Source organism: Cariama cristata, unplaced genomic scaffold (genome assembly GCF_000690535.1).
Source record: "Cariama cristata isolate BGI_N322 unplaced genomic scaffold, ASM69053v1 scaffold4936, whole genome shotgun sequence".
NCBI classification, from domain to species: domain Eukaryota; kingdom Metazoa; phylum Chordata; class Aves; order Cariamiformes; family Cariamidae; genus Cariama; species Cariama cristata.
The window spans coordinates 1-18,473 of record NW_009620254.1 but is presented as its reverse complement, the minus strand read 5'-3'; the positions used below and the strand labels follow the sequence as shown (position 1 = coordinate 18,473).

The 18,473-nt window shown below is 38.9% G+C and overlaps 1 protein-coding gene across 1 annotated transcript; it reads right to left on the bottom strand.

The window, feature by feature from the left end:
• Positions 1-1,164: 1,164 nt before the first annotated feature.
• Positions 1,165-16,581, bottom strand: CWC15 (CWC15 spliceosome-associated protein). Its single transcript, XM_009701545.1, has 6 exons — positions 16,401-16,581; positions 14,177-14,289; positions 13,133-13,221; positions 12,248-12,358; positions 2,359-2,477; positions 1,165-1,621 (listed from the first exon to the last, which is right to left on the bottom strand). Exons 1-6 carry the CDS (start codon positions 16,529-16,531, stop codon positions 1,492-1,494), a joined length of 693 nt encoding a protein of 230 aa, XP_009699847.1. The 5' UTR covers positions 16,532-16,581; the 3' UTR covers positions 1,165-1,491.
• Positions 16,582-18,473: the final 1,892 nt, after the last annotated feature.

The window sequence follows — 18,473 nt, the reverse complement described above, 5'->3', positions numbered from 1 at the left end:
GCTTTAATTTAAAGAGAGAATTACAAAGTACACCCATTTTTCTGCTTCCCAAGAATCATTACTATCATGAGGCAGGCAGCAGAAGTAACACAAACACCTATTTCTCCAGTAGCTGTAGGGGCTCACATGACCTTAAGCACGCAGAAAATCTTGCTTCCAAGTAAATATAGGTATTAGCTGCTGGCATTAGTACACTATGCATAGCTTAAGGAAAGGGTGGCAAATACAGCTAAAGCTAATGAAAGCTTTTACAGGATACCAGAGTCAGGCCCAACAAAAATCTAAAACATTGTGCTCTACATTTACACTCTTAAAATGAGATATATTTTCAAATTAAGAGCTTGAAAATAATATTACTACGAAACAGCGTCTGTAAGAATGAACTAGACTGAGCATAACGCAAGCAAGGAAAAGGGTAAGAATTCTACATAAACACGTCTCAGCTCTGCCACTGTAGCCTTCTAGGTAGAGAGGTTCCTACTACATTTTGCAAATGTTCATACCCAGTGCATCACTTGGCCAAGATTTCAAATGCAACTGAGATGACAGAAGAGGAGGAAAAAAGAAATAATCCCCTCAACTGAGATTTTTTTCAGTCATTCATATTATGCTGTCCTATTAAGTATTAAAAAGGGTATTTAAGAAGTAAACGAAGCATACTACAGTATCTTGAGGAGATCACTCATTTAATAAAACCACCCATTTGCAAGTTTCTGACAACACTATTACTACTGAACCATGCACACAGACTGAACCTTACGGCCACGTGGTTGTGGCTGCGGGATCGAGGGCACTGCAATGGTTTATTAAGGATGAAAAAAGCCCCACAGTTCCACAGAGCATGCCCCACTCAAGGCTCCCCCCAGCATTACATGGTACTGCTCCAGAAGTGCTGAGCCAAGAGAGCCCAGAAAGCAGGGCTGCTAAGAACTTGGAGCAACCCCACCAAACCGTAACTTGGTTGACAGTAAAAAGATACTAAAAAGGAAGGTTATTAACTAAGTTTCTAACTAGCTATTGAGAGGAAGTCCAGTTTGGTACAGAAAGTATAGCTCTTTTCAGTTCACATTGCTTATCATACTCAGCTATTCCCCACCTTTGATAATACTGACATCTACATAAGTTGCATAAATTACAAACCACCATCATTACAAATGCAGGTTGTTTTGGAAAGCAATTTAAACAACTAGAAGTATTTATTGCAAACCAGTTTCTCTCTTCTCCCATTTAAAAGGCAGCCAGTAAAAGTAAACACATGTGAACAGAAAAACATTCATGAAACACAAACTGATTTAATTAAAATTGAAAAGGAAAACATAGCGCAGGAATAAAAACTCCAGATACATAGCAATTATTAATTATGAAGCTGTTGATGATCTTGGAAAAGCATTTGGGAATTCATGACCAAGTATTCAGCCTTGAGTTCTGAGGGAAAGGGGGGAACAACCATGACTTTCCAAGTCCTTCAGCACCACTGCACATAAAACTGTACTACTTGATGTATTTTTCCATGAACTTTTTGTGAAATTCTGATCGCAGAGTATCATTCACAAATCTTTTGTCCTTTTTTGTTTCATCTATCCCCTTGGCACAATTCTTGAAGACAACATCATCATCCCATCTGAAAACAAAAGTTTTTAATTTCAGTAAGCTTGTATGAAAATTAGGTGCAATTTACAAAAACATATAAATGAACTTTGGCTCTCCTGTTTAAATGTACTAAGAACAACTACTCATTACGATTAGATTTTAGTATTTCAGAAAAAAAAGATCTATTTTTCTAATCCAAGCCATCTCCTATGTGCTCCTGAGCTAGAAGCGAGATGCGTATCAGTAGATTAAAGGTTATTTTATCTTTACAGAAAATAATGACCATTTGAACAGAGCAGGGAAAAAACCTTTAATCTAATAGCCCTAATTTTGACAAACGCAACAGTAATTGGAACATCCTTAAACAAGAATTGTATTAAGAAAAAGGCTGGTATTTATTAATTCTAGTTACACTTAAAAAACCAAATAAATAAAACCCCCAAACCAGCTAGATTTTAAAGGGGAGCCTAACATCAAATTTCTTCAGGAACTTTGGCCCTGTCACTTTTTGTATCATTATGCTCAATGTCAGACAAATACAATTCTCAATCTCTTTCTCTCTTTCTTAAATGCAAACTGGCAGGATGATTTGTTCAGAGAAATGCCCAAGACAATCACTACCCGCGTCAGTATCCCAATTCTACATTACACCGCTTGTGACAAGATCTGGGAAAGGAAATAAAAAACAAAGGCAGCGCTAACATATTCTGACTCCAAGTACGGACAGGGAGCAAGGGGATGGATATCACACTACAGGCTGCACAGTACCTCCTCTTCACTTTAAAGTTTGCTTGAGGTTGTGCTGGGCCGGTAAGGTTCAACAGAGGGTTACCGCTCAGAATGTTCTCCATCCGAATTCTTTCTTCTTCAGCCTTTTGCTCTTGTTCCTGAGAACCAGAAATGGCTATGTTACTTTTCTAGGTCACTTTTCTCCTCTAGTTGGTAGAGACAAATGTTATTTAGCTGTGAACACTCACACAGATAGCGCTTTAAATCCTAGCTCAGACTTTTCAGAGTGTTTGACACTTGTGTATGAGTACAGTAAGGACAGAAGCAGAGATACTTTAAAGAGCTTAACATTGCTAATAAACTGTCAATCTAGCAACACTCCTATCTGCTCTACTTGCCTCTGATGTTCCATCAAATATTCAGTTAAATTCTAGCTTTACCATTTACATATTTATTATGTTCAAATTTGTATACAGATTAAAAGATTTTCTTCATCCTGATGAGCAAAGAGAGTATATTATACAATATTCATTAGGTGGAAGAAACCTTACGGCATGTTGAAATTTCTCTATCTTCAGCAATCCGCTTGGGTTTTACAACGACAACTTCCCTATGGACCAATTAAAAAGAATACGGAGAGATCCAAGGTGATATTGAGCAGTGGATGTCCTAAGACTATTTAAGAGTTCCAATATTAAGGAGCTGAAAATTTTTCTCCTCCTTGTACTGTCAAAGGCATGTAACTCAAGCCAAAGTGAAGCAATGCACTACAGGCAACACAAAGTAGATTTCATTGCCCACACTTCCAAGCTGTATTAATATATTTAGTGACTTAAATATTCACAGACTTCAAAATGAATGTGTAATATTCATTTTACATCAATGTATTTTTCTACAGCCTTTCAAATGTATTGAAAGGATTGCTCTTCGATGAAAGTGCCAGAAGGAAAAATAAAAAAATTCTTTAAATTTGGATGACTAACTAGGTCTCCTGCTCCCTGTATGCTGAAGTATGGTCTGAAGACATTCCAGTTAAAAAATGCTCTGAAGTCTCACTAGCACTGCAGGAGACTCAAACCACGGCTTTTAAAAACTATATAAACTAAAAGACAAAGAGATCACAAAGTGTGTTTTTTTTTTTCTCCAAACTGCAGAAAATTCATAGCTGAAGGCTACAATGGGATCCCAAAAGAGGAAAAGTTTTTCTTGATGATAGTGTTTACAAGGTTTAAGTGCTAAACTTGAACACTGATGCTAGCCAGAGTTCTCTAGCTTCAAACTTTTACTCAATACTAAGTGATATATTACTAAAACTATCTACAATTTACAATGTTTTCCAATTGGAATGATCATGTATCTGAAATATTCCTATAAAACACCCCAATCCTCTTAAGAACAGTATCAACTTAATGTACATATGAATACCAGATGATGCAGGATTACTGGTAAAGATTTAACTTTTCAAAATCTACCCAAGTTTTAGTTATGAAAAAACACCTACCATTACACTGCTTCTCACAAATAAAATTTAGAACCAGCTGCCATTAATTGCCAGTGGGATGGGAGAAGCTCCCCAAAAGGGTATATTGCTTAAAAGCATGGTACAGCTTCAGGACAAGCCCTGTAATGCTCTTACTAAAACATGTGCATAGGCAAAACTTGCCCTTGCTGCTGTATCCATGGAGCTTTAACACAAACCGCAGCAGTTAAAAGTTATTAACATAAATAAACTGAAGTTTTGCATTTTCAAACAGAGCTCTAAATCCAACATTTGCATTCCAACTTCAGTTGTTATTACCACCACAGTAAATAAGGAAGCACAGCGAACAAAAATATTTGCTATGGAACAGCAATTTGAACCCGTATGAGAAATACAAATTCAAACTATACACTTCTTTCCTCTAGATTACAGACAAGAAACATATGCAGCTTCCTCTGCACAGTATGCCAACCTTTGATTACCGATTTCTTTCCCCATGACATGGAGGAGCCAACAGCAGTGAAATCCGATTTACTGCGGTCTGTGTCACGTGCTCCCACCAGAAGTCAAGGAGCCCTCAGACTACTGTACAGCACAGAAATGCAAAGCACTAATTTGAAACCAAGCAAAATCTAGGATACTGGTACAAGCAAAAAAACGGTTTCAGGTACCTCCCAAAAGGTGAACAGATTCTGTTTAAGACCATTAGGCAAATTTAGAACGGATGCAAGCATGTGAAATGTTCTCTGTGTTGTACAAAATGAAGTGGGCTCTGCATCAATAAATTCGATCACTGATGCTCCATTAAAAGTGAGACTTTGGTCTGGGACAAATCTTAAAAGCAAACAAGAATGCTGCAAACCAAAAATTCATACTGGACTATACTCCAGAGAAGGTAGCACTAACAAAAGCATCGTAAGAAATTAATACTCTCCTGTTGAAAAATGCTTCTGTAGAGCCAACTCCTTCCAAGTCCTCCACATGCAAACAGATGCAGGAGTTTTCCATTTTAGAGCTGAACTCCAGGGGAACTCTCCTCAAGTCGCCACACAGAGCATGGCACAGTCTTGCCCTCAAATTTCTAAGACAGTAACCTCGGCTGTGATCCAAAGTTACTGAACCTGTGCCTCACACACCACTTTCTCTGGGGCACACATAACTACCTTATGCTGGTCTTTTACGATGCAGGAAAATGCACCCACACACCACTGACAAATACAGAACTAGAACGCACTATACACACAGTGTTTCTTTGATGGTCAAAAGCCCACTGGAGTCAGTCAGCATCTTCTGAGGGGAACTGCAGTTCTTTTTCCCCTCCCTTCCCCCATTTCAGATTTAATCTCAACAGTTCCTACAAAGCTGATGGTTCCAGCATTCACCATGCACAAAGAGGAGAGAAGAGAAAAGCACTCAAACACTCATTTGAATTGTAAACATTCAGAATCACTACAGGAAGATAAAGCTAATACTAAGAATCATAAAAAATATGCATATAGTACTCTAGTGTTCTTATTACACACAGACGCACATTTAATTTTTCTATAATAACGTTTTTAAAAGGCATGTTAGGCATCATCCTTTTATCTGCTTTACAAAACCCATGTAATATCCCTCAGCCTCAATTAACTTGATATAGTTTGCTTTCTGATAATGAAAAAAGCATTACCGGACTGCAGTTGATAAAATGTGGTGATAGGAAAAAAAAAAAAAAAAAGAATGAAACCAGAAATAACACTTTTAAGAAGCATTACACTACAAGCAGTAGTATAAGACTAAGAGTAGGATTACAAGCAGTAGTATAAGACTAAGAGTAGGATTCAGCTCCAGATTAAGACACCTACACCTAGACATCTGCTTGTAGGCACTCAAGCTCACATCTCGGCAGAGATCTAGGGAATACAATAAGGAGTCAAGGCGGTTCTTCTGCTCACACTAACTTACACACACAGGAGACCGACCACGCTCCAGGCTCTACTGACTGCATCTCCACCACACCACCATGGAAGCTAGGATACATAACTTGTACATTGACCCTAACAATTTGGCATTTCAAGCTCAACCGAATTCTGTCTAAAATTGCTAATTGCTAGCAAAAAATTACATTGACTCAAGTCAACTACAATTCTGGAGGACAGCAAACATTGCACTATGATTAAAAGAAGCAGTAGGGGCAATGTTGGGAATTTCAAGTGATTACATTTTATTTTTGCACCTTTTAAATGATTAAAAACAATTATGAACATAATGCTAATAGAAGCTGTCAAACATTCTTTTATAGTGACAGAAAACATCCATCAATCTTATTTCCAAACATTGATTTTTCCATATTCACAGTAAGAGATGCTGCAGAGCCCCTGGGCACTTTTTGCGACCCTCTGCTGCTTCTCAGCTCTGCTCACAAACAGAACTCTGCTGTCTTTTAGACCTGCAGAGGCAGAACAACTAGAAGTAGTAACAAATTGCAGAAGCTGATCTTTGTCATTAAAGATCAACAGATTAGAGTCTGAAAGCAAACAGGGACCAGATCTGTTGAGTAAGGCATTGCCAGTTTTAGTACCTTTACAAAGAAGACCCAGCGAGCATGGTAATTAACTTATGGAATTCAGTTGTTCAAAGCTGTTCTACGTTGGATGACATTTCAACGTATTTGCTACAAATTTTATGAAGCAGGCTAATTCTGAATATTAGTATTGAAGATTTTTTGTATTATTTAGCTTCACTAAAACCTCCCAAAGAAGGTATTCAAGATTAAAAAAAGAAAGAGAATTTACTAAGTTTTGTATCTTAGAGACATGACACGGAGGAAATACTAGGTTCAACTCGCAGTGGCGTAAAGCTGACATTTACATTTAAGCTAAATTACACATTTTGGTCAGAGCTGCAGAATCCCTCATCTCCAGTCAAAAGAGGTTTTCATTATGTTTCAGAATTTTCCACATAAATCTTCCACTCCCCACTCCTCCACTGAAAGCTGGGATCCTCCAGGCGATAGACCATGGGTTGTATCAAATCAAATAGACCAGACATAACCTTCATAGCTGTCGGAGCCTCACACCTCTGAGGCACGATCAAGCACAGCTGTTCACCAAATAAGCGGCTCAGGTTGCTCCAAAGCCTGCGTTGTTCTCCTGTAAACCACTTTGGATACAACAAACCCACAACAGAAGAAAAGCCTACGGGGGTAAAATAATACGTCTGTATTCTCTCCACCCTTTCTAAAATAATGCCTCTTTGCCTGCCTTTCTGTTCAGCCAGATGAGGTAGACAACTCTTTTCCTCAGCCATTTTAGCAAAAAAAACATCCTACAGATTATTCCATCACTACAGACAGCAGCACCGTGCTTTTCAATGGCAGCCAACTATCTGCAGAGATGAATCAAACATCAACCACGTTGTAATGACCGTGTTAGCGGTAGAGGCAATAGAACAGGAATATTATGGTGTGGGGAATAAGACGGGACTGGCAGAGGGAGTCCCATTATCCCCATGAAGGAGATGGAGACGCTGCTATGTAAATCGGCTCTCACAGCAAGCCTTCACTCTACAGCTGAACTTGCCATGTGGCATCAGAGCTGGGGAAAAAAAGAAAGCGGACAAAACTATATTAACCTTAACTAAACACTTCTTCCTTATCTTGCTGTAAGAATAACAGTCTCTTGGCATATTTGTTTCTGACCGCAAAGGAAAGAAAAACAGTATTGTTACCATGGTTATTTTTTTTTTTTTTAGTACAGTTCCCACTTTTAGCACACAGCAAGATTACTTTTACAGAAAGTGCTGAAATTCCTGAAATGACTCCGTTGTATTAAAGTAAGTTATCCTATTCAGTTTTTATAGATGTTGAGTAGCTGAAGGAAAACCTGAAATACCCACATTTCATTGAAGGCCCCCCCCCCAATCAAATAATCTTATTTAAATGCTGATTTTTGAATGACAAACTATCATAGCACTGCCTTTAGCAGCAAGGAACTAAACTTAATAATGCAGAGATCCACCCCAGTTATTTCATCCTATGCAAATTACTAACTCTGCGCAATACAGTGATTCAAATAACTGATTGAAACGTAAAAAAAAAAATAAGAGCACAGAGTAATCACAACTGCAGTGTCTATACGCAGATTTGTTGTCATTTTGCCGTGAGGGAGGGGACATTATCGTTAGTTCTTGGCAAGGCTAAGTACTGCTAGCATGTCTCAAACATTTAATGAACAAACATACTGTGCCATCTGCTTTTGCCTCTTTACTGAAATTCTTTCTTAATCACCGATTTGATATTCTAGTTTTAGTTAGACCCTTAAAATTTAAGTGAAAAGGTTAATATCTATCAAGATTCATTTTCTAATGTTTTATTTGAAAGTCTGACACACGGCTAAAACATAGGGCAGAGCTAAGACGTATTTTGACCATTGGTAAAGTAATATATTCAGTTATATAGAAGCACTTGGTGAAATAAAACTATTACGAAAACAAACCAAAAACTTTAAGTCTGTTCTCAGATAAGCATAAAATGACTGGATGTTAAAATAGCTTTGCTGGAACTGCATACGTACACTCAGCTGCTCATTGGTTTGAGGTTTGTTTTTAATTATTTCAATTTACTTTTTAAGGAAGTGCTTGAAAATTGACAATCAAAAGCACTGTAATGCTGAATTTGAAATATTGAAATGTTTCCATGAAGCCTACCCGTGGATAGTTCACATAGACAACAGACCTAGCATTTCCACAGTTTTAGACAGACCCAGAATTATTCCACAGAAATGGCTTTCAAAACTAAAATTTCCTGGTCACCTTCGTGTCTACTAGAAACAACCTGAGAGATTAAAATTGTGGAGGGCGTGAGAAAAGTCAGGAGGACTCCCATCCTCAATCAGTTTTTAAAAACATTTGTAGTATTTATTTAATGTTTCTACAGAATTCAAGGGAATTTCAGTATTTTGAGAAGTTAACAAGCTTTAACAGGAATGGCTTATTTGGCTGACAAACTATTTGCCTCACAAATGACAGGGAAATATCAGTGTGAAGGAAGTCGGAACCTCTTAATACTAATATTTATCAAAATTTAGAGGATTTCTATGGAAATTGGCCCTACCACATAAGGGAATTTAACAGAGAGCATGATGAACTAAAAAAAGGCAGATTCTCATCTTTTAACTGCTCTCTCACCAGAGATGCGTTTTAAAAGGAGCAGCCCTCCTTTCATGGCAACTTAAATACTGGACACCAAAGTGATGAGTGAAAACAGTTAACAACAATACAGTTTACCTTAAATGAAGTGTCAGAAATAATTAGACTAGCATTTTAACAAATTAAAATAACTGAAGTATCGTGAAAGAAATTACATATGACATAAATCTGGGATATATTACTGTATTTCACCCGCTTCATGTTGTTAAGACCCTGGCATATTTCAAGAAGATGCAGAGACACATTAATCTGTCTGTATAACAACAAAGAGATTTGACAACGACGAGCAGAGTGAAGAGCGAACAGGCATCCACTCTGCAGTCTCCCTTTGCCTGGCCACTGCTTTACCCACGCTATCTACTATGGACAGCAGCATTTCAGCAGATAAACCATCCCTGTACGTGGACTAGGACTAACAGTGACCACACAATTAAGATTTTACATGAGATGTTATCCTGAAGTCAGCTGGATGACTAATATAAGGTTACTTACAAAATTAGGTTTAAATTATGGTTTGCAACACCCTCATATCCGAAGGGGAAATGGCTATATAAATGGCTATAAAATGCCTTACCAGTAACACCTTATTTCAAAGCCATGGAAAACAAGGCATAATCTAAACAGATTGCACCACTAAAACCAACGTACATGTGATCTTTTCGTAAGGGGATCCTTACTCCTAAAGACTCTTTCCAAGGCTGCGCCCTACCTTGGTTTTCACTTTTTCCATCCATGTAGTCTTACTTTCCTACTCTCAAAAAAACCCAAGAAAATAAAATTCCAAGTACCTGTAGACCACCTACTATTTACTGAAGATGTCAATTTTTAAGAGAGCCTATCTGCCACCAACCAGTGAAAGGATGAACAGAGCAGGCAGGGAGTGTGCAACAGCGTGCACTGTTGCAAATAAATCAACACTACTAATTTTAGGGAACAAACAAACATATTCATTTCAGATAAGTGTGCTTGTATTCAGTATGCACATAGCAGTGGACATTATAAACTCTGCTTCTGGTGGAAGGAGAACATCCATGAAGCTAAAAAATACTACCAGCCAAGAGACAGCAAAATAAGGCAAGTGCTATACTAAATACTTCACAGCTTTTACCACCCTCTAGTGACAAAATAAGAATTTCACAGAGATGTTTTTTCTGCTTCCTACAGATGAACAGAAAAGCATGCACTTGGTTGTCTGTGCTGCAATTTACTACCATTATTTTCCTAATGCAAGTTTTCTATGCTGAAATGTGACAAGTTATGCTGTTTAAACCAGATGTGTAATTTCAACTATCAGGCAAAGTGAAAAATCCATATAGATCTAAGCTTTCATTCTAATCAATGTGCAAGGACAGCTGAAGTAGAAGTCTTTCCTACACATTGCTACCCTTAATTTGTAGTTTAGTACATTCCACACCGGAATACATGGAAGAATTGTTGCCAGTGTTTCTAAGTCATTTTCACCATGTTATTACCGTAGAACACAATTTTCATTGCTGCATGAGGTGCTTCAAATGCCTAAAGAGATGAGAGACACTTTCGGACACACTTTAATGTAAAAGACCACTCACAGGCCAGATGGAGAATCAAGTATCAACTGTCCTCTACAGTAAAACTTCTGCACTGAAGCAGCACGGTACAGCTTTTAGCCTTCCAAAGTACTTAACTCCAAAATTGCAGAGCTCACTGGTTTTACAGGCCTTGTTGATTCTAAAGGTAAATTTCTGTATTGTTAACTAAGAGTAGGCAAGCACTACATTGTTGCCTACTGCAGCTAAAACATTATTCTCTCCTACCTGTTCCTAGTGTCTGCTAGATGCTACGCCCTGGTCACTGCCAGCTGAATCTACTGGAGAACATTCATGAAAAACATTAAACTATAAGCATGTGGGCTGAGCTACAAGAAAGGTTATGAGTAGTTCAGAGGCACCAAAATGTTAAGTTGTCCCAGCAGCCTTTGATTAGCCTCCTGATCAGCATTTAGTACATTAGTTTAGCTCGTTCTAAAACACATCTCAGATTACCTTACACAAAGATAACAGCTGGCTTGTTTTCGGGGGGATTTTGGATGGCTTTTTTTTTTGCTTGCTTGCTTTGGGTTTTTTGTTTTCTTTTTTACACTAATGGCAAATCTACTTACAAAAACATACAAAACTACTCAGACTGAAGCATGCAACATTTTTCAAAAGCACTAAAACTATTTAAGCCCTACTCAAAAAAATGAAGTGCTTACCAAAAGCAGAAGAGGGAATGCTGCACACCTCTATCACATCACCAGAGGCAGAGCACCTCAGTAGTACAGATGAAATACCTGGACTCTAAACTCTGTTCCAAAACAATGTTAGAGCCAGTACAGTCCATTCCAAGTCTTGATCAGTTTGACAACACAGACTATTCCCAGAAACAGTCCCTAGAAGTCCAGGTATCAATCAGGCATTTTGCTAATGCCCTGTGTCCAAACAACCTCTCTTACACCAAGGAGGTGTGGGAGCCAACAGCATAGGATTTGATCTGGCTCACAGGAAAATAATCTTTAACTACAGGGACTTCCCTTCCCTTTCAAAGGCAGAACACGGTGTTTCTATCTGGAGAGAGAGAGATATTAAAGGGAGGTACGAAGGACACATGCGACTTGACTTTCCAAGTTCTGAAAAGACTGATGTATTTTTGTTCATTTTTGCAGACACATTTTTCAAATAAACTTGCCTGTGTATAATCACATGAAAATAGTTCTGATCTTACAGTTACAACTAGTGCTCCCTGCCATGGCAACACAGCACCAGTGCTGTGACAGAACAACTACTATATAAATTTGCAGCCATAAGAAAAAGCATCAAAAAGCACACATACTTTTATTTAATAAATAAAAATCATATTTCTTATTTCATAAAAGCTAATTAACAAATGAAATTACACTGGATAGTATATAGCTTACTAATGCCATTATATAGTTTGGTATGATAGTTGTCTTCAGAGAAGGACTTGCATAGAAAAAGCAAGATTATCTTGACTCACTGCCTCTACAAAGTGCTGGGAAAGCAAATAAAATGTTTTAGTGAGTAAAATGTTCAGTATGTCTACTCAAGAAAAAAAAAAATCTTGACAACAATTTTTATATAGAAGAACAAATCTGTCATACTTGAGAAGAGTTTTGAAGGGTACTTTGTTTTCCAGTTCTCACTCATCCTAAGTACTTAAGGCACACCAGTTTTATTAAACACCAGTTTGCAAAAACCAGATGCTCTTTAAGGGGTGAGATTTTACCTTTCGAGCCTGTTCCTCAGCTCGTTCTTTCTTGATTTTTTCCAGTTCAGCCAGAAGAGCTGCAGTGTCATCATCATCACTGTCTTCCAAGTCCTCATCTTCATCATCTTCCTAATAGCACCAAATGGAAACAAGAAGCAGCTCGTTCATTTTATTTAATAAAACCAGCCCTGGTCTGCCCAGTTAAGGCTGCAGTTTGCTGCTGTCTGATTTCTGAAGTACTTGTAGCAGCAGCAAATACAGTACAAACACTTTATTTGCTCTTGTACAGTAAAGACAAGACAAAAATATGTTTGTGCTTTTTGGCTGATTGCAATTAATTTTTTATAATTTAAATGCTATGTAGCTGACAGATTGCAGAGAACGGCCATCCCCAATCTCTCTCTAATCATTGTAACGTAAATCATTACAATAGCACCCCTGCATATCCCATCCAATATTGCTGGGACCAAATATAATAGGATTAAAAAAACCCCTGAGCTTATTGTCAAGCCTTAGAACTAACTCCTAGACATCAGCATGAAGAGAGGAGCCAAGAGCAAGAACCCATGGGTCATGCAAACAGTCAGCCTATCTCAACAGTTTTACCTTTGGGGAATTCTAACTAACCCAGTAGTTGACAGAGTCTAAGTAGTCACCCATTCCCCACACTTTAAGTGGTATTTTCTGTTCCCTAGTTTTTCTGTGCTTTCCAAGAATACCATTACAGCATGGACCAGAATCCTCTGAACCACTCTGGACTTCCACCACAGTAGAGTAACTGTAAAAGGAAGATATGTTGGAACCTGTCTTAAATCTTTACAGACCTAAAAGTACATATTCTATTAACAGTAAATCCTGAAGGCAGGACAATGAAAGGAAAGATGACAGAAAAAAGATACATACATCAGTAAGAGGATCATCGGCATCAAGATTTGCTGCAGGAATCTGGTCCAGCCGAGGCTTCTTAGATACAGAAGATGATGTTGTGTGTTCTATGGCGTAAGGTTTAAAAAAAAAAGAGACACTTCTTTTTGTGTGACAAAAAAGTAATTTCATTTAACAGCATCTAATGTCAGAAAGCAAAAATCTTCAAACGATTTGTCTTGTATTAGAGTGAGAGATACAAGCTTATGCTTACTTTTTCCTCACTTTTCAATCTTAATGCCCATGCTAATTCCTACCCTGTAGGTATCCTCAAAGGAAGAAATAACATCCCCGAACTCACAATTTGGCTGCCAGAAGTTTTTTGAAGTCATTATGTCAAGAAGAAAGAACAGCAAAAAAAAAAGCTGTGGAGAAATATCCTTATTCTGTATATCCCACTGGAGGGTTCCCACTGAGGACCACCCCAAAGCATTACTGTTGGCTAGTCTGGTCCAAACCACATCTGCTTTCGTCTGTGAATTTGAAAGCCCTGTAATAACTTCACACCTAAACCTAAAGTACCTAACTTCCGTCAAGTTTAATATTAAAAATGAGTATTTCTCAAAAAAACCTTTTGATTTTCATTTTAATTATCATTTCACTGTATCTGAACAGAATCGCATGCTTTAAAAATGCTTTTATTGTTACACTGGTGATGTAACACTAGAAGATGAGTCATTCCCCTTCTCCTTCCGGTCTCGCTTGTCCAAGTACAAAAAAAAAAGCGCCTTTTATTAGCTGTACAAACTTGTTGCCAGTTCATTACAATCATACTGTATCAGCTGGCCTGCACGATGGCCTATGCTCTTCTACTGGCTGGCCTAGATTTCTGCTAGCACGAAGGCAGCAGGAAAGCCAGCCGACATTCCCTTGCAGGTCAACAGCTCTGAACTATCAGACCAATACCCTAAATTCTACTCTCATGACATGCTGTCTGCAACCTGCAAATTTCTTACAACACTAAATTTTGTGCAAGAGCCATGCCACACAAAAGTATTAAGATTTTTGTTTCTTTGTTTTTACCTCTGGTTGGTCTGTCTCTATTCTTTTCTCTTGCAGCGACCCGTTCTCTCTCCTCTAGCTCCCTTCTGAAATCACGGTTACGCACCTCTTCAGGAGCATCCTGAGTGGTCTGTCTAAAACAGCATGAGGGGGGATAAAAAAGCTGAAGTTGACAGTCTGCAGCTGGGAGCAATTTTTTCAATGAGGCCAACAAATGCTGTGGTGAACAGGTAAGTACAGAGAATAAGAACTGGGTACCATGTAGACATATGTTTGTTTATTCTCTCTTCATCAGCCCCCATCTCTGTATGCATTACACACACACACACACACAGACATGCAATGCCAGGCACACACACTCCTTCCAGTGGCTCTCAAATGAATTAAAAGACCCTACATAAATTCCAACACAAGCAGGATGAGCGCATCTACCTTTCGTAGCTATGTCTACATCTCCTATTCTCCAGCAGTCCAAGCCCAGTGTCCTAGTAGATATTCATGAGTGTTATGGTCAACTTTCCTCACCATTTTATCATCCAAAGCTGCTGCAAACCCAGTCTCTAAGGCTTGCAGGTAAGACCAAGGCTAGATCATACCTTTCATAAACCTTTTCCCCTCCAAGAGACATACCAGATAATCGCCCATGACCACGAAAAAAAAAAAAAAAGTTGGGAGAACCGGCAAAACACTAGCTTTAGTGAAACACATTGCAAATACAGGTTTTTCCCTCTTTTATGTAACACACACTGGCCAAAAGCAACACACTATTTATATTTGTGTCACACTACGTTCCACTTAGAAAATGCTGAATTTTCTGTCAAAATCTTGAAAAGAACTAATGAATAAAAACAAGCAGCAATTCCTTTCACCTTTCTGTGAACCCAGTGCTGGAAATAACCCAGTGCCTGGAAGAAACCCAGCCTTGAGCCCTTATAAATACCTTGTGAGCACAGCCTGTCTTTATGATGAAGTATTTCATTTGCTTTTGTAATTAAAAACCTGAATTTGGAATTCCTGATATATCTGCAAAATCCCCCCAAACCCTGTGTCATTCAAGCGAACATGAGTAGAACTAAACCACTGAACTTTTCCTGCAATGATGCAGTCCTGGCAATTTAATAAAGACAACTCTGTATTAGGTATTTGGAAGAAAAAACAGAAGACACTCAATGCGCCCTCCATCTCTCTCAGCCACATGGAGGGATTTATTAAAACATACATTGTGTATTCCTGTATGTGTTTGTCCCCCCCATTTCTTTCAAAGCAACAGACTGCTGTTCCAAACCTCAGTATTGTTTAAAGAAACAAACCACCAGCAATTTTTCCCATAATAGCAAAATGCATTTGACAGCACTTTTTGTGCTGTTGATTTTGGTATTCTCCAAAACACTCCAACTCCCTTATCCATATGTATTCTTAAAAACCAAAGGGGCAGGAGAGAAGAGGTGAAAGGGTAAACATCTGCACAAAAAAGTGCAAATGTAAAACCTTAACAGTAATTTCACTGACAAGAGTAATGTCAGATAAAAAGAACATTTTTAGGCTGACACATTTAATTTAAATTCTAGGTATCTGTACCACATTGACTCCAGATTTCATTTCATCTTTCAAAAGGATAACAAAGATTTATTACGCATTTCAAACACAGGAAAATATTCCTAAGACTCCATTATCCTTCTCACCGATTAAAGCAACTTCCTCTCCCAGGACCTGCATGAACCACTTGCGGTGTTTAACATCACCTCTTCCAACACGTACTACTGCCTGAGTGCTATTCCATGACTTCCCTGCCTCCTCTTAACACCCTTCCCAAGTGGTCCTTTGCCAAACACATCATCTGGTTTTCCTGCTTTTAAGATGTGCACAACTTGACTCCTCTGCTCTGCAAGTGACAGCATCCGCTGTGGCTCAGTCCCAATGACAACTTTCTTTCCACTCCACTGCCCAAAGTGCTTGGTCTCCAAAGCTCACATTCTTCTGATGATTCACTTCCATACGCAGTAATAAATACCACTAAAATTAAACCTCTCCAGTTACTTGCAACACATCTGATCTCCTGGGTCTGCTTTTGAGACTTACACTTTCAGCCCACTCATTCAGCACTGCTGCACAATCTCTGGTGTCTGCTCAGTGTCAAGCACATCAACATCTACTGTGAAAATTTCAGAGTACTGCTCACAATAAATAAATAAATAAATATTTCCCAGCCTGTTTTGCTGCAAGACCAAAAAACCCAAAGACTAACCTGTATTTGATTTTAGTATGAGAAGGAAGGTCTCTGCTGGAATATTGTTTGGATAGCTGACTTAAGTCTCCTTCACCTTTTCCTCTTCCTCCTCTTGCAGGTTCAAACGTTGGCCTTGCTGCTGTCGTCATTTTAACTACTACAGAATCAAGAGATAAAAACGGTCATAACTACAACTTACAGTGAAAGCATTCACCACAAGCTACTTTGTTCCTGGAACTGTAGAAGCAGTCACAGGTCCCACTACAGAACACCAGCTATCACCCAGCTCATGATCCTCAAAACTTAAGGAGCTTTTTAATTGACAGACTTGACAGAATCTATTCAGATTTTCAAAATAGAGTATTTTCCAACATGCTTGAAAGATGATGCACAGACTCTAAAAAGAGCATGAAGCTACATTTGTAAAGTAAATAAAACTGGCCAGGACCTGTCTCCTAGCCTTAATGCAAGTGGTACAGTCTTGTAACTAAACTCCTTCCCCTCCTGAAAAAGGACAGCCAAAAATGACAGCCTACTGGGAATGATCCTTCCATTATTGCCCAAACCATACCTAGGTGTCATCACCAGAAATGCTGGCTGACACGTACCATAGCACACCGAGGGTGGTGTCGATAATTAAATACTGATGAAGTCCACACAACTTGAACGCTGCAGCCCTCGTCATGACCCTGTTCAGTTCTCTAGTACAGGCACAGCACTGTCAATACTGCAGCACAGTCCTTTGGGACTGACCTGCGCAAAGCTCCAGCTGGCCAGCAAAACCTTCTGAAGGGCTAGGGTTAATGTTTCCCTGAGTAGCACAAGGCTGACAGCTTTACCCTTATGTAAACAAAGTGCAATTAAAAAAAGCTCAAACAAATGCAGAAGTTTCCACGAGCTCCCACTTAGAAACTGCAGGAACTCACGTACTACTGGCATGTCCTAAAAAATGAACTACCTGATGCCCAAAATCACTCCTCTCAATTCTTCTGTGGCAAAGGAGTGAAAGGGACTCCAACAAGCCACAGCCATGCAGACACCTTGTCAGCATTCACTGCGATCAACGCTGCTGGATAGGAGCTGGAGACCCTGCAATCCCAAACCACTATACCAAGAGTTTAAGATGGTTAACCAATGCCAAAAAACCCTGCATGATCAACCAGCATCATCTTAAATCTACTATCTGAAGGGATTTTCACCAAGACATGCACATCTGTTAGCCACAGGCTAAAGATATATAAGACATGAAAGAGATACATCTGCAGAGATACATAAAGGCACCAGTCCTACCAAACAGAAGGATGGATGTTAATGGATGACAAGAGAACACATTAAAGAATATTAAAAAGCAAAGAAAAAAACATGATATGACTTCATATGCTTTTGTGATACACAAATAAGTTATTTATGCTCTGCTGTTTTTTCACTTTTAATGAGTTCACAAAACATGTGACTTTAGTGTTAAAATTACAAAATAATTTGTTGCTCAAAGTAACATCCCATCAGGCAGAACACAGTTACTGGCACTAAACTACTACTCAGAAAACAAAATTAACAGACAGAAACACCTTTAAAAAGAAGTGAGACAGTAACGAGCCTTGGCTCATTCACCAAGGACTGCTGACTCTTTTCAGTGATGCTGTGCAAGTCAGCTGGAGCTCAGCAAGACATTTTAGCTCTGTCTTGGCACAGATCTGCCAAACCCATGATCCAAGAAAACCACTTGCTCTCAGAACCTACCTGTGCTAATTATATGTAAGGGGGGAATCCATGCATTCAGGTGAACAACCAGATCAAATGTGGCTACATAATTTCATGAAGCATAACAAATCCCCTGGAAACTGTCCTGGCTTCTCTTAAGTCAGTTTCTATTCAGCTTGGCCTTAAAGGATCCAAACTGAATCTGAAACGACTCGGGACCGTCACACTGACCTCTCAGGCTTGAGAAATACAGCCCTGGAGAAGCCTCTTTAGCACTACACGAAGACACGCAGAGCTTATTAGCCAAGAGAAAGTGACCGGGCTCGGCCTGGAGCTGAAGTGCCTTGGCCGTGCAAGGCTGCGCTATAGCCAGCCCCTCCTGACCGCCTT

What these genes read in the sequence shown, in the direction of transcription:
- CWC15 (XM_009701545.1), bottom strand. Translation starts at nt 16,531, where the DNA reads ATGACGACAGCAGCAAGGCCAACGTTTGAACCTGCAAGAGGAGGAAGA. An exon ending in TAGAGACAGACCAACCAGAG is followed by an intron (nt 13,222 to 14,176) that starts GTAAAAACAAAG and finishes CTTACGCCATAG; the next exon opens with AACACACAACATCATCTTCT. An exon ending in CTGAGGAACAGGCTCGAAAG is followed by an intron (nt 2,478 to 12,247) that starts GTAAAATCTCAC and finishes TCTGGTTCTCAG; the next exon opens with GAACAAGAGCAAAAGGCTGA.